At 33.9% G+C, this 17631-nt stretch overlaps 1 protein-coding gene across 1 annotated transcript in view; it reads right to left on the bottom strand.

The window, feature by feature from the left end:
* LOC145259709 (meiotic recombination protein SPO11-like) overlaps positions 1–17631 on the bottom strand; it is a 1082117-nt gene that overhangs the window by 371384 nt on the left and 693102 nt on the right. The window contains exon 11 of the mRNA XM_080117391.1: positions 15011–15087. Coding sequence (XP_079973517.1) covers positions 15011–15087 — 77 coding nt within the window. The remainder of the gene's footprint in view (positions 1–15010; positions 15088–17631) is intronic.

Genomic DNA, 17631 nt, shown 5'->3' with positions numbered 1-17631 from the left:
AGGTTGCAGGGAAGAGAAAAGGGCATACTCCACCAAACCACAAAGTCTATTTTGTACTTTGTCAAGGCAGGATAGGATGTTTTTAGCAGCTCCTGCCCAGATGTGGCAGCAGTACTCCATCTTAGAACGTACTTGGCTCTTATATAGATAGAGAATTGCATCATTAGTGAGATATCTTCTGGAGCGGTAGAAGAATCCCACCATTTTCCCAGCAACCTTGGCCACAGACTTGATGTATGTGTTCCATTTAAGATCAGGAATAAAGGTCAAACCCAGAAGTTTATCAAAACATGGGGCCTCCCCTAGACGAGAGTCATTCATTTCAATTGATGCCAGATGGGGATCAGAGCATTTATGATGTAATGATAGGAGCTTGGTCTTAGATGCATTAAAGGTAACCAGCCACCTCTTTCCCCACTGTACAATGCACTCAAGATCTGAGGAGAAAGAATCAGAGAGAACATTATCATTTACGACCTTTGATGTGTTGCCATAGATGGTCGTGTCATCAGCATAGATGTCTACGAAGGATTTTAGTATGTGTTTTGGGAAATCATTGATGTAGATCAGGAAGAGAGTTGGGCCCAGTATGGACCCCTGAGGGACACCAGCATTAATACTGTGAGTCTCTGATTTTTGTCCATCAACCACTACTCTTATGAGCCTATCAGAGAGAAATGATTTAGTGATAGAGTGAACATTTCCAGTTATACCGTAGCTGGAAATCTTGTGAAGTAGGCCTTTATGCCATACCTTGTCGAAGGCCTTTGATATGTCAAGAGCAATTGCCGTAGAAATGAAGCCTTTGTCGAGAGATTTGCTAATCCTATGAGATATAACCGTTAGCACATCTGCTGTAGATCTTGCAGAACAGAAACCATATTGCATGTCACTAAGAAGGTTATTTCTGCTGAGGTGGTTGACTACTTCACTATTTATTGTGGATTCCAGCAACTTACTCATAACACACAGGAGACTTATTGGTCTGTACTGAGAGGGGGGTGACTTATCACCTGAATTCTTAAATACAGGGCATACTGATGAGGTTTTCCAGGGTGTTGGGAAGCACATCTCCTTAAGGCAACGCTTAAACAGTTTGGGAAGTATGGGGGCAAGTTCTGGTTATAATTTTTTTTAACACTATAATTGGAATACCGTCAGGACCAGTTGCTTTACGAGAGTCAAGGTTCTTGATTAGCTTGACGACCTCACGCAGATATTTGTATGTTGCATAGCATGTTGTCTGTTATAGGAGGAAATATGGGGAGTTGATGGCCTTCATCGCACAGGGTAGAATTTGTCGCAAAGCTTTTAGCAAATAGTTTGGCCTTGTCGGATGCTGTCGAGATGACCTCTGGTCCATTGATAATGGTTGGGATAGAACGCACATTTCTGTTTAGGATCCTATTTGCTATTTGCCAGAACTGGTGGGAACCAAGCCGCTGGATTTAACGGATTGAGCATATAGTTCTCTTGCATGTTTTATTACTCTTTTACAGTGGTTGCTGGCGGTCCTGAAAGCAGCTTTAGTTTCAGTGCATCTATTACGTTGGTAGCTACGGAAAAAGTGATTTCTGTGTGCGATGGCAGCAGCACATTCAGGGGAGAACCATGGCTGGCTGTTAGGTTTTTGTTGGAATTTTTTGGATGGTGTGAATTGGTCTATGCCTACAAGTAACCATTTGGTCAGGTCTGATACTATAGAGGACACATCCTTTTTAAACATGGAATGGAGAGGTAGATCAGATATGAATGTATGGAAGCTATCCCAGTCCGCCATAGAGTATCGGTATTCAGTACGGTGGATAGGTACGTCTGTAGATTTATTATATTTCATTTTTATCTTAACTGATACGACGCAGTGGTCGGAGGATCCCAGAGGAGATAGAACGGAACATGAGCATAGCTCAGGGGAAGTGGATAGAAAAAGGTCTATATATATATATATACATATATATATATATATATATATGAGGTTTAGTTTGGCCCGCTAACCAATCAGTTTCATTATTAGTCCTGTCCACAAGGGTTAATGTTACAATAAATATTATTTCTTTTATCATTTTATTTTATTATTATATCTATTATTAAAAAGTTTGACTCATGTCCAAGTAAACTACTTCTAAAATTTTAAGTTTTTAGACCCAAAATTGGTGGAGGAGTTTGGTAGAGTCTGCAAAGGTCAACTCTTTCAACTTTGACCTCTTGGCAACCAAATTTTTGCCCAAAAACTAATTAAAAATGTTGCTACATGTCTGAATACCTTTTATGTAAAGTTTCAAATGTTTAGACCCAAAATTGGCTGAATAGTTTGCTGGAGACCACAAATGTAAAATTTTTTAACTTTGACCTCTTGGCAGCCAAATTGGCAGCTTTAAAAATTTAAAAAGCTTGCCCTATGTCTGAATACACTTTATGTAAAATTTCAAATGTTTAGACCAAAAATTGGCTGAGTAATTTAGTAGAGATATCAGAGGCCAATTATTTTTAACTTTGACCCCAATTTTGACCCCTTAAAATTTATTGTTTTGGGCTGAAATCAAATTAAAAAGTTTGATCCATGTCCAAGTAACCTACATCTAAAATTTCAAGTGTTTAGACCCAGCAGAAGAGTTTGGTAGAGTTTTCAAAGATCAAACCATTGAACTTTGACCCCTTGACAGCCAAATTTCTGGCCGAAAACCAATTAAAAAGATTTTCTTAAATCTCAATACACCCTATGTCAAATATCGAGTCTGTAGGCTGAAAATTGACAGAGTAGTTTGGTAGGGAAATATAGACAGACAAACAATTTCACTTTTATAGATTTGCTTTTACATAAAGTCATGTGGTTCTCGATTGATTAACTGTGTCGAATATATACTTGAGTCAAAACAGTGATAAGAATATTCTGTTGTTGTCCTAGCCCTAATAATTGTCCATATATATATATATATATATATATATATATATATACACTAGCATTTCAGCTTGGCGTTGCCCGGGTGTTTGGAGGTGTATGTTGAGCGCCCCCCCCCCAAAAAAAAAAGCGGTCAATTTTTTTTTTTCACTTTGACCTCTATTATGACTCCTTAACATTTAATGTTTTGGACTCAAATCAAGTTATTAAGTTAGATCCATGTCCACGGAATCTATATCTAAAATTTCAAGTGTTTAGACCCAAAATTGTCGGAGGAGTTTGGTAGAGTTCTCAAAGGTCAAATCGTTGAACGTTGACCCCTTAACAGCCAAATTTCTGGCCGAAAACGGATTACAAAGATTTTCCCAAATCCCAAATACCCTGTATATTAAATATTTCAAGTCTGTAGACTGAAAATTGACAGAGTTATTGCATAGGGAAATGTACACAGACAGATAGACAGACACACACAGACACTTTCACTCATATATATATATATATATATATATATATATATATATATAACACATTTTTAATATCATTGGGGATATTTTAAGTAAATTAGTCTGTGGTATAAATGTGGTATTATGGTAGTTGGATGATATATGTGATGGACTGATAGTTACACCTGGAAGTATGATTGTTTGTACAAGTGGACTGTGATTATATCTAGTTAAGACCAAGATGGGCAGTGAAGATTGTAAGCCACCACCCACCTTTTTCCCAAATTCTAGGTTTCATGCTAAATTTGATAAAATTTGTTATTTTATTTACTACTATTTCAATTTGACAATCATGTCCACCACATATGTTATCTTCCTTACAGAATTTTTCATTTTTCATAATTTGAAAAACAAAAAGAAATTGGAAGCTGAGCCTTACACAAGAATATAACAATTCTACATTTACTTCCCAACACTTTAATCTATAAAAAAAAAGAAGAAAAATATTGAAAACATTCTCGCCATTTTTCACAATCTCTATAACAAGTCATTTTCCTTATTTTCCCCATTATCAGTGTAAACCTCATGCTGAATGGAACGCAGTCATGTGGAATAGACTAATTTAAAAAGGGGGCTTAGAAATTATTACACCGGTCAGGAAATTTAAAGTCTGTTTATACAGTGAACTTAAAATAGCAAACAGAACACACACATTGAAACAATTATTGAAAATTCTTCTCCTGAGAACTGTGTAATGTTAGGTATTAAAAGGTTCTGTTAAATATTTTGCCAAAGAAATGCACATTCATTCAGATTGATGATTTGAAAATATAACAAATTATATAAATGTAATTTAAATAAAGATTTAGTCTTGAGAAAATAAGATAGTTTAAAAGGAAATATCGTCTTAACTTGGAAAAAATCTAATAATTTGGACAAATAAACAAATTTACAAGGACAAAAATAAGTCATGAGACAGTGTACCTCTGTCTGACAATGTAAGAATGAGTCAAAGTTTTATCTGGGATGTACTTCTCTATATTGTTTGAAGTATTTCTGAAGTTATACCATGGAAACGTTGATAACTCCCAAATTATTTATCTGATCAGGCTGAGATTTCACATAATGATTATTATTATCAAAAAGCATCAGATTCAGATATCAAATTTTTAAAAATTGAAAGTTGAAATGCCATCAAAATTTCGACTATGACTATCAAGATCATAAAGGATGCAATAATGTATTGGCTACAATATGGACCAATTAGTGAATCTCTGTAATGAACAGAACTAAAGGTATTGCCAAATGTATTACCACATCCTAACTGATTCAATATTGCATGTTTAAATACTGCAAAAATACACACACAAAATTACTATCACAATGATTCTATTCCATAACTGACAAAGAATGTTTTCTCTCTAGTCTTGAATTTTGGAAACTATGAAAAAAGTTTATGCCGACTGTAAATAAAAGTGTATATATTTTGTACAGAAAATTGCACATGCATTGGTTTTATGGGTGAAATCACAATTGAATATGAGAACAATTGAATATTCACAAATTTCAGAGACCACTTGCAACAGTTTATTAAACATCGTAAATAGATTTTATGAATCAAATTATTCTACCTATTTATATGGTATGCAAATAATTACAAAAAATAAGTATTTTGGTGTTATTCAAAACAAGTATAATAGATTGGCATAGATAAAGAAATGTGAAATTTTTCTTTTTATTAATGATACAAACAGTCTATGCTATGAAGGTGATTAGTGGAAAACGAATACACTGTTTTATACTAGAATCAGTATTTTTAGAAGCAAAATACATTTTTATTGTAAAAGAACATAATTCATTAAGCACATTAAAATTGGTTACTCAAAATAAAATATGGAAATTCTAAGACAGAGGCTATCAGTGATCAACTTTGAGAATCATACTGGTTTCTCTTTATATATTAGATGATTTTTGAATGAATATAAAAATAAAATAAAAATTTCTTAGCAATAATCTTCAAATTACAATTAATCAAAAATAAGATTTACTAATATATTAAAGCACCAATGATTCAGCAGTTCAGTATTTATTATATACTAGCAGAAGTACCCATCGTTGACTGGGTTCAAAAATAGCCTACAGAAAATGGACTGTGATTGATGAAAGTATGATAGGTTATGAAAAGGAGGGGGTTGTAAAGAGATAGGTTTTGATACTCAAAAATTTTACCCTAAGAAAAATATGATGAAAGTAAAGATAATTTTCGTGAAAATATTTTTTTTTATATCAACTTTGCTTCCATTCGTAGCCAAGAGTGACCAACAAAATGATGTTTCCTTACAAAGAGAAAATATTATATATATAATAATATACATATACAAGAAATAAATGTCACCATAGTCAATGAAAGTTACTTTTATGGTAGAAAAGTTCATTGGTTTGTATTGTTAAGTAATTTGTAAAAGAAATTTTTTTTTTAATTCACGAACCGGTTTTAAAAAAATCAAAATGGCAGTGATTTTGAAATGGAGAGCCCCGTTTTCAATTTGAAGGAGGGGCACCTGAGCATTCTGTGTTAACAATTTAAGAGAGTTCCGTCAACGTAAGGAATATCTATAAACATATTTTAATGTTTTCCGTTATTTTGTGCTTGAGGAATATTCGATTATGGCATGTGTAGTTTATATAAAAATTTATTTAAGTAGTTATCGCCTCAAATTTCGTTTTAATTTGGGTTCGCTGAAATTATTTCAAGTAAAGAGCATTAAAAACTATTTCAAAACAAAAAAAAACATGAACTGAACTTTTATTGACTATGGTAACATTTATTTCTTGTATATTTATTTTTTTGGGTAGTTGTTTGTTGGCTTTTCTGCTAAACACTCTTACTAAATAATATCGATGAAATATCGAAAAACAAAGAAACAAAAACAGTTTTGAAAAATAATGAAGCTTTACTTACTTTAGTTAGTAAAATAATCCGAAACAGCAAAATGGGATATTAAAAAAGTAAACACGTAATTACTTTGGTTTTTTAAAGCAAAGAATCAATATAAATATGAATAAGAAGAAAATGGCGCCCTTTTCAAGCAGAACAGCTTCGTTCCAGTTTTACAGTATTGAACAGTGTAGTATTGCGCCGTCGGATGCAGGGTTGTACTATTGTTATGTAAAGAACACGCAGAAAGGGTTGTAATCAACTGAATTCCTTCTAGTACACTAACAAAAAAAAAAAAGCTTAAACACATATATAAATAAAAATTAAAAGGTTATGCAAATGTTTTTAAAAAGACATGTAATCACGTGAGCAGGATTTTTTCCTTCTTTTTACATGATAACAAGTAACGTTCTTATTTTTTATTATTTATCTATTTTCGAAAGAGTACCACGTGCAAGTGGAGAAGGAAAAAAACAGAGTTATGCAAAATTTGTGTCGAGAATTGTCTAAAGTTCCGACATTTTTTTTTGGCTTTCACTTTAATAAGAACGTCAATTTATGAGGTGAATTTATTCAACACAATATAATTCAACTCAAAAAAATAAATAAAAGCTAACGTGAATTAAGATTAAAGTTAAGGTGTTATTGTGGACCCTCACCCCTTTTAAAAAACCTTGTTAAACTTTGTGACATATTTACATTCTATGGAGGTCAGGCGCGAACGAACACCCAATAATTTTATTATACCATATTTCTTCAAACTGAAACATAATTATCAAAGTATACCTACGCAAATAGATATGAAAAGTCTTTGTTAAAGTTTGTGCGATATTTCCATGGCATACAGGCGCAAACGCAGACTCCACAATTTTATTATACCATCCCTATTTAAGTTAAAACATACTTATCAAAGTATTCTTATGTACATCTATATCAAAAACCCTTGTAAACGTTTTTTTTTTTTCATTTTTTATTTCCATACTTTGGGAGCCAGGCACGAACACAGGCCCCACAATTTTTATGAACCACTGTTCTGCCAGATCAAACATATCCATTCCTGATCCTCGATACATCTTCTATCATTATATGTAATCAGTTTTTTAAAATAGTCAACCACATAGGAGCCTATTCGTGACCAGACACACACACACACGCAGATGTTCAGCTTTATATTATACATATATATATATATGTATGTATTATTTCTATATTTATAAAATTGGGATATTTATCGCAGAAGCAATGAGAGGAAATTCACAACCTGACAGATTGCTACTGTATGATGTTGAGTCGGGGGAGGGAGTGGAGGTGCTAAAGTTGTTTTCATAAAATGAAAAGCTTTTTTTTTCTTGTGTTCTGTTGCTCAAGACATACCTTAAATGTTAAAAACAAGACAGTACTTGCACAGAAAAAATGCTTTTCCGAGTTTTGAACTGAATTTTTGACATTTGTTTTGTCCTTTCATTATTGGACTGTAACAATGCTTTGTAATGCATGTCAAATGTTTTATTAGATACTCAACAGGTACTTGTAATGTATTGTATGTTTTTATATGTTTTATCCTCGGAGTTTTCAATGCCAAAACTAAATTAAGAAAAAAAAAACAGTATTAGACAGTAAATTATAGTTAAACTGATGGTCATCATAAGATTAAAATATAATAGGGGTAACAAGGGCATGTTCATGTAGGTGGCAAACTACTTTATTGTTTTGAGAATGATTCAAGAGGCTCAAGGTAACGAGTCTATAAAAAAAAATTTTAGTGGGGGCATACTCCAATTCATGAGTAGAGATCAAGTGAAATGTAGTTGGACAGCTTCAAATATGGAAATCTGAAATGGCAAGAGTGTGGACTGAGTTTGACATTTCCTGAAAAGTGACGAATAAAAACTGTTGAATATTGGTATCCCGGAAAATGCTGGATGACCCAATTAAAGAGAAAGTGGGTTATTGTTAGTGTTATTGTTTAAATGTTTAAAGAACAAGAAGGCTTAAAAAAAATGAAATATATATAAACAGAAATGTATATTAGTTGAGTGGAGTTCCACTCAACTGGAAGGACAAAGTTTACAACCTACTATCACTGAGTCTCAGCTCCAGACTATAGCAGAAACTGGTTACCGGAAGTGACATCAGGAATAGTCCATTGTCAGAATCTGTAGGTGTGACACTTCAACACCCCCTCCGAAGCTTTTTCTTTGTAAAAGCTGTTACTATCTCTTACGTTTTAGGATCGATCATTAGTGGATCGGTGACTTTCCTTTTCCAAACTGACTATCATGGTTCTGATGTTGATTGGGGAGAGTCAAGATCAAATGTCTTGAAAATGGACTGGTACATTGTTGTTGTCCTTCAGAGCAATCTTGCTCTTGATGTCGCAAATAAAGTTGTCTTTTTCTGCGTTGAGTTTGTTGAATATCTCCTCTGGTGTGGGGAAGGCGATAGTGAATAATGAAAAACGGATTGATATCCTATATAATATTTTGATTGCAGAAATTCCCTCTGGACCAAAGTACCGTAGGTTAGCAACAACAGATGCCAAATACAAAATTATTATGTCTAGATTATTAGTCACTACCTTATGTAACTTTAGAACGCCATTTAAGACACATTTGGTCGTTATAATAAAATCCTACATCCCATCCTATGTGGAACATCACCACCATCGCAACTATCTTTAGAGGAAATAGTTCCTATTTTTCCATCGAAATAACAAGTCCTCTTACTCATATTTTTTTACAAACATAATACGTTTTTTTAGGTAATTCATTTATATATACTTTACTTAAATCTGCGCGCTCTACTGGATTCCCTCGCTGTATAATTTGTTCCCAACTCTTTCTCTCTCTCTTCTCTCTCTCTCTATCTATCTATTTATTTATCTACCGCTCTCTATCTATCTATTTATTTATCTACCGCTCGCATCGAAGACAAAACAACAAATATCTATTTATTTATTCTCTCTACTTAGTATAAGTCCTTTGCCCATTCCCAGTTTAGAATAGAATTTGAAGATAGTCTCCCCTCCCATATTAATCCGTGGAAGTTTTTTTTTTTTCCATTATTTTATTTATTTATTTTATTTTTTTGCTTTTGGTACCCCGCGGTAGAACTTTCGAGATTAAACTTATAATTACGTTTCAATAATGCAACTTGTGAGGTCAGCTTAGGTTTTTAGATTGGGGGCATCTTATTTAAAGGCTAGTTTAGGATAATACCAGACGTATTTAACAAAAAAAGTTTAAAACACGAAAACATAAGAACGTTATCCCATATATAATATTTTGATTGCAGAAATTCCCTTCTGGACCAAAGTACCGTAGGTTAGCAACAACAGATGCCAAATACAAAATTATTATGTCTAGATTATTAGCCACTACCTTATGTAACTTTAGAACGCCATTTTAGACACATTTATTTGTTATAATAAAATCCTATATTTTATTCTTGGAACAACACCATCACAATCGCAACCATATTTAAAGGAAGGAGTTCCTATTTTTCCCTTGTAATGTGAAGTCCTCCTACTGCTCCCAGTCATCACCAGGAGGAATTCTGCACTTTCAACAGATATGGGATTCCACCCTTCTTAACCTGATCATAAACACAGAGACATACCATTAGCTTTCCCTTTTCCGACTAATAAATAATAATGTTTCCCCAGCCATGTTCTGCCTAATCTGATTGGTTGAGACCTGACATTCTTTTATTCTGGAATGAATGTATTGCCTACATAAACAAACACTTCAAAAATTCTCCAAAATGGTGTTGCTCTCTACAGGAGACCAAACAATTGCAGAGATTGCATATTTTATTAATCTATTATATATATATATAACTAAACGTGTGTGTGTGTGTACATTTTCCCACGCAATAAGTCGGTCAATTTTCAGTCTACAAACTCGAAATTTGATATACAGGGTACTGAGATTTGGGAAAATATTTGTAATCCGTTTTCGGCCATAAATTTGGCTGTTAAGGGGTCAAAGTTCAACGATTTGACCTTTGAGAACTCTACCAAATTCTTCTGACAATTTTGGGTCTAAACACTTGAAATTTTAAATATAGGTTCCGTGGACATGGATCTAACGTAATACCTTGATTTGAGCCCAAAACAATAAATGTTAAGGGGTCATAATAGGGGTCAAATTTAAAAAAACTAACGGCTTTTTTTTTCTTTTTTTTATGCTCAATGTACACCTCCAAAAACCCGGGCAACGCCGGCCTGAAATGCTAGTATATCTATAAAAGTGTGTGTGTGTGTGTACATTTCCCTACTCAATATCTCTGTCAATTTTCAGTCTACAGACTCGAAATTTGATATACAGGGTACTGAGATTTGGGAAAATTGTTGTAATTGGATTTTGGCCAGAAATTTGGCTGTTAAGGGGTAAAAGTTCAACGATTTTACCTTTGAGAACTCTACAAAACTCCTTCGACAATTTTGGGTCTAAAAACTTGAAATTTTAGATATAGATTCCTTGGACATGGATCCAACTTAATAACTTGATTTGAGCCCAAAACAATAAATGTTAAAGGGTCATAATAGGAGTCAAAGTTAAAATAATTGACTGCTTTTTGTTTTTTTGCTCAACATAAACCTCCAGCCACCTGGGAGCCTGGCGTTGCCCAGGTGGCTGGAGGTTTATGTTGAGCAAAAAAAAAAAAAAAAAGAAGCTAGCTCCCAGGCTAGTAAATAATGTTTTACGACACATCAAGACATGTTTATAAGCCAAAAATTCTTTTACATTTAATATATTGTAGATGTTAATTGTTCTTATACACTTATGCTACCTTGCTAAATCAATTTTGTTTATTTTTTATTTTTTTTTTTTTTACATGGGGGTCACCACTTATCAAGGCCCAGGAGCCACTCGGGGATAAGGGTTATTGTGTGTACAGTAATCAATGAGATAATAGCGTAGTAATAGTTAGTATTGGGGATTTGATAAGGTGTCATTACTTAGGGGGGGGGGGGCGGTTCATCAGGAATTTGTTTGTGTTGGACTTGAAAACATCCAAGTTGAATTCAGGTGGGGAGGGGGGAACAGGCAATCGGCAGAGAGTTCCACAGCCGTGCAGTTCTAAGAAAGAAGCTATGTTCATGGAATCTATTTGGATTTAGGCACGAATAAAGAGTGGGGAAAATTATTGACAGTGGTTTCAGCTAGTCGGGTGTTTTTCGTGAAAGACTGGCATGGTGGGGCCAGAGAATGGAGCTCAGACGAGCACTTGCCATGGAAGTAACGATAAAACAGGGACAGGCTCGCAACGTCTCTTCTGTGGGAGAGAGGTTGCAGGGAAGAGAAAAGGGCATCCCCCACCCAGTCAGGAAGTCTATTTTGTACTCTGTCAAGGCAGGATAGGCTGTTTTTACCAGCTCCTGCCCAGATGTGGCAGCAGTACTCCATCCTTGGATGTACTTGGCTTTTATACAGAAAGAGAATTGCATCATTAGTGAGATATCTTCTAGAGCAGTAGAAAAATCCCACCATTTTCCCAGCGACCTTGGCCACAGACTTGATGTATGTGTTCCATTTCAGATCAGGAGTAAAGGTCAAACCCAGAAGTTTATCAAAACATGGGGCCTCCCCTAGATGAGAGCCATTCATTTCAATTGATGCCAGATGGGGATCAGAGCGTTTATGATGTAAGGATAGGAGCTTGGTCTTAGATGCATTAAAGGTAACCAGCCACCTCTTCCCCCACTGAATTACGCGCTCAAGATCTGAGGAGAGAGAATCAGAGAGAACGTTGCCATTTACGGCCTTTGATGTGTTGCCATAGATGGTCGTGTCATCAGCATAGATGTCTACGAATGATTTTAGTATGTGTTTTGGGAAATCATTGATGTAGATCAAGAAGAGAGTTGGGCCCAGGATGGACCCCTGAGGGACTTCAGCATTAATACTGTGGGTCTCTGATTTCTGCCCATCAACCACTGCTCTTATGAGCCTATCAGAGAGAAATGATTTAGTGATAGAGAAAACATTTCCAGTTATACCGTAGCTGAAAATCTTGTGTAGTAGGCCTTTATGCCATACTTTATCGAAGGCCTTTGATATGTCAAGAGCAATTGCCGTAGAAATGAAGCCTTTGTCGAGAAATTCACTAATTCTATGTGATATAACTGTTAGCACGTCAGCTGTAGATCTAGCAGAATGGAAGCCATATTGCGTGTCACTAAGAAGGTTATTTCTGCTGAGGTGGTTGACTACTTCTCTATTTAATATGGATTCTAGCAACTTACTCATGACCCACAGGAGACTTTTTGGTCTGTATTGAGAGGGAGATGACTTATCACCTGACTTCTTTAATACAGGGCATACTGATGAGACTTTCCAGGGTGTTGGAAAGCACTTCTCCTTACGGCAACACTTAAACAGTTTGGTAAGTATGGGGGCAAGTTCTGGTTGTAGCTTTTTTAATACTATAATTAGAATACCATCAAGGCCAGTTGCTTTACTGGAATCAAGGTTCTTGATTAGCTTGCCGACCTCACGCACAGATATTTGTATGTTACTTAGCGTGTTGTGTGTTGTAGGAGGAAATACGGGGAGTTGATGGCCTTCGTCGCATAGGGTAAACTTTGCTGCAAAGTTCTTGGCAAATAGTTTGGCCTTATCAGATGCTGATGAGATGACCTCTGGACCATTGATAATAGTTGGGATAGAACGCACGCTTCTGTTCAGGATCCTATTTGCTATTTGCCAGAACTGGTGGGAACCAAACCGCTGCTCAGCTACTTTGGATTTAACGGATTGAGCATATAGCTCTCTTGCATTTTTTATTACTCTTTTACAGTGGTTACTGGCGGTCCTGAAAGCAGCTTTAGTCTCAGTGCATCTATTATGTTGGTAGCTATGGAAAAAGTGATTTCTGTGTGCGATGGCAGCAGCACATTCAGGGAAGAATCATGGCTGGCTGTTAGGTTTTTGTTGGAATTTTTTGTTTATATAATGTTGATGTTGTTACTAAATAATGTTTTGTGACATATGTTTATAAACCAATAATTCTTTTTTTATGCTTGCACGCTAAGTAAATCTTTTTTTAATAGTACGATTGACTAAAAGTATTTTTTTACTCTAAATAAATCTTTTCTGTATTAATAAATCTTAGATGTTGTTAATAAATAATGTTTTCCAACACATCGACATGTTTATAAGCCAAAAATTCTTGTTTATCATATTCTAAATAAATTGACAGTTTACAGACTTCAAAGTCTCCTTCTACATGATTTTGAAGCCTTAAAGCTGTCTATTTCTGAATATTATGTGTGTACGTGTGTGTGTGTGTGTGTTGTGCGTATGTGTGTATGGTGTGTACGCATACGAGTGTGCATGTGTCTGTGTGATACAAATTAATCTAATACTTGCGTTAACCAGACGAAGCCACAGCAACGAGTAAAGCTAATCAAATATAGTCAAATATGCTTCTTTGATCATCCTTAAGCACAGATAAAGCCAGATTTTTTCCCTCAATCAACCGGCTAAGACCAAATCCAGGACAGAGTTAACATCTATATTACACTCAGCTTCTGTTGCCCCCCTTGAGCATAGGAGAGCGAAATTCATTTCTCAACTCCTGTACACACAGTCATATGCATACTTTACCTGACAAAAAGCAACACACACAATGCTTATACTGTCACTTGCTAGTATATACTAAAAACAAATGTATAAAGGCATTCATTTTAATGCCTTTATGCATTTCTTATTTAACATTCTTCAAAAAACACTGTGTCTAATGTGGAAGTTTTGATTATAACTTTTCTGACCCATGGATAATTCACAGCCCTTAAATTAATGACTCAGAGCTCCTCATTTCAGCTAATGAATTCCTTTTTCAGCATGAACACTTAAACTAATGAACATTATATGTTTTCCTATGTAAAACTTTAATTTAAATACATATAAAATCTCTTTTTTTAATGAATTTTTATACTCAGTTTACTTTGGTTTTGTAAAAATTCAGTTAACTAAATATAGCATATGTTTAGGCCCCCTACGCCTAACAGCTGTGTTCCAAAATTAATCATGATCGGTAAATTAGTTTAAGAGTAAATCCCATACAAAGGTTGCACAATCTCCAACCACACCTCTTCTGAATTGGCACTTCATGAGTTCAATGGCAAGGAGAATCCAGGATGATTGGAAACAATGGCAAGATAACCAAAGAGCACATACAGCACTTGGAATTCATAAATGGTCACTCATTTTAATACTGACCATGCTCAACGTTGCTTAACTTTGGTGATCTAACGGGAACTTGTGTGTCAATGTGATTATGCTGAACTAACTTTATATAAATAGAGGTACGTAATGTGTGCTATTATGACAGGTTAGTTTGTATAGTCTTGATTTATACATTATGGTGTGCAATGTAGTCTAATTACGTTTTCATAACTATTTTCTTGTATACTATACAATATCTTTCATAACACAAGTAAAACAGCTACACAGTTGCTTTTCATAAGCAAGTGGTAAATAATTCAACTTGTTTTTAATGCAAAAAAAAATTAACATTTATGAGCAATTTATGCTTATAAATTAAAATATTTTGCAGTGAACGTAAATTACATTGTAAACAAGTTTTTGAAAGTAAGATTAATTTTTATTGGCAATGAAAGTAAAATAAAAAAAATCAATATTTTGTGGCAAGTGAACTATTTTTAGTCTGAAATTAAACAGAAACATAAGAGAATTAATGGCTAGCTATATTTTTACTTACCGTCTGATGTCACTGGGAAAGATTCCAATCCATTTCAGTGCTGGAACAGCAAGTGAATCGTTTTCCAAGGAGCATGACTGCAAATACATTCAAGAGAGTAAAATTAAAAACCATCATCTAAATATAACAACTTCCTGATTGCTTTTCTGATCAGGACATTTTGAGCCTGTCAGGTTGAACATTGCCAATAAACACACATTTCTTCTTAATGAGATTCATGTCAAATCCACGGTTGAAAATACAATCTTCAGTTATAGCAATGGATTATCTATATATTAATACGAAAGCATGTTATTTTTTGTGTCAGACTCTAGGTCATCTAATCATTTAAGTCATTTAATTGTTATGTACTTCCATTTCTTGTCATAAATAATTTTACCAAGAATTCTCCATAAGTTTTTTGGTTTTGATTATAGCTAAAGGAATTCAAGTTATATATATATATATATATATATATATTTTCATAAGTTTTGATTTTGGTTTCGATTTAAGCTAATGCACCCAAGTCAAATGGATATATATATATTTTTTATTTTTGAAATTGCAACTTTACAATATATAAAAATCGATAGAACATTAACTCAATAATAATATATACAAAATCTGCAAGAATTAAAATATCATATTTAAGTGTACTTTACAACTGGGCTTTGCCGGGCGTTTGTGTTAGCTTAGATAAATACTTCTGTAGTTTTAACAAAAAATCTACAATAATATCAGAGTGTCTCCATTTACGCTGAACATCTACAGAATGCCAACATCAATATATTACACATGAATGAGTCCCCTGTGGAATTTTCACAGGTCCCGCTAGTTTTATATTATAATAATTTTAATCCATTTTTTTTTTTAACCTTTACCCCCTCCCCTTCCTCAGAAACAAGGCATATTATCACAGATTGGACCTTTAATGACCAGAAGCCTATCGATAGGAATTGATTATTACTTAACACTTTATCTGTTGTATCACAAGCCCTTGTTGGCAATTCTAATATGAAGTTCAGGAACCTTAAAACCATTTTTGTATTTAGATGCATAGTTTTACTGGTTATATAACGTAAGACTATATAGCTAAGTACACTTACCTATTCAATGTTGTATGTAACCTCTACCTGTAAATCTAATCCCACCATTTCTTTTATTTCTTTGCTTTGTATTTCTTTACATATGCGGGTACTATTATCAATATTTTATTCACTTATTTTAAAACAAATTAATTACTAAAAACAGATTGGCTTTCTCACTATACTTAATGCATACACTATTTCTTCTAACTGTTAGAGGGGGATCTGTCTTCACTCATTTGCTTATTTATTGAGAAGAAAGCTAAACTTTATATAAGTAGGATACTTAATAGTTTTATCCTAGCGGGGGTGCAGAAATACCTGGTGCAGAAAGCAGGGTAGACTTTGGAATTCCCTTCCTGCTACCTGCTTCCCTATACTGATAAGCGGAAGTTTAAATGTAACATAAACAAACATGTTGTTAATCTTTCCGAGGCATGGTCCAATACGTCCAAGTGATGATATGCCTTATTTGGCATGAACAGGAGTATAAAAAAAAAAATTTTTAATTTAAAAAAAAAGTGAATGTAAGTTTGAAGCACATTTGTCTGCAGGTTTAAAAATACATAATATTTATTTTTAAATATTATCATTATAAAGCCCCCTTAAGAAACCAATTGAGCCTTCTTTAGAGAATTAAAAATAAAGTGGTCAACTAGCATAATGCAATATTCCAATGTCAGTCATTGAATACTCTCCCACTGCTTACTTTTCATACCTGTTAATTTGGCATTTATAGATACTTAATTTTCCTCACCCCTTGTGTTAATTTCTGATAGTCTAAAGGTAGAATACAAACCTACCAAGTCGAGGGTAACTTTGTGACTGAGTTTGGATCCTCTGACTGGCAATAATTATCATCTCCTATACTGAAGAGAACGTAAGTACAAAACAGATATGTCTGTAGGTTTATAAATAAGTTTTAATACTTTAAAATATTCTTCTAAATGTTAAAAAGGGATAACTTAAATTAATATTCTAGTGATTACACATTACAATTTATTTCATTGCATTAATGGTGAGAGTCCTCAATGTGGAATCTCATTATTAAAGACATGAAACAAATTATGTGTAATGGATAGAATTGGTCAGAATTATTTCTTTTTAACTTTTATTTTTGCTCTATATTACATTGAGCTCGTTTACTACAGATTTCCTACAGAAATTACTTTATCCATCACGGATCCAACACACACACATTATATATATATATATATATATATATATATATATATATATATATATATAATGGTGTTCTAATACATTATTTATAATTAATGGTCTCCATATTATATTAAAATCATGGTTGATGAAATGAAAGTAAGCTATTCCCATGGATTAAATAAAAGGCTCCATTCGAAATTCCATACAGATTACTAAGTTTGACAAGACACACCTGAAGAAGGCTGGAGGTTACATCAGCCAAAAACATTGCGAGACTAACATCTAGGATAAGAACAGTAGTATGAATAGTCCAAATAATGATTATGTTCTAACGTTTTGATAAAGTCTAACGTTTTAATTAATCAAGTAATCGGTATTTGCTTCAATCTAAGA

The sequence above is a fragment of the Euprymna scolopes genome, chromosome 3 (genome assembly GCF_053919585.1).
Source record: "Euprymna scolopes isolate OS-2025 chromosome 3, ASM5391958v1, whole genome shotgun sequence".
In the NCBI taxonomy this organism is placed as follows: domain Eukaryota; kingdom Metazoa; phylum Mollusca; class Cephalopoda; order Sepiida; family Sepiolidae; genus Euprymna; species Euprymna scolopes.
The sequence above is the reverse complement of the archived record's forward strand: the minus strand, read 5'-3'. Positions and strand labels throughout refer to the sequence as shown.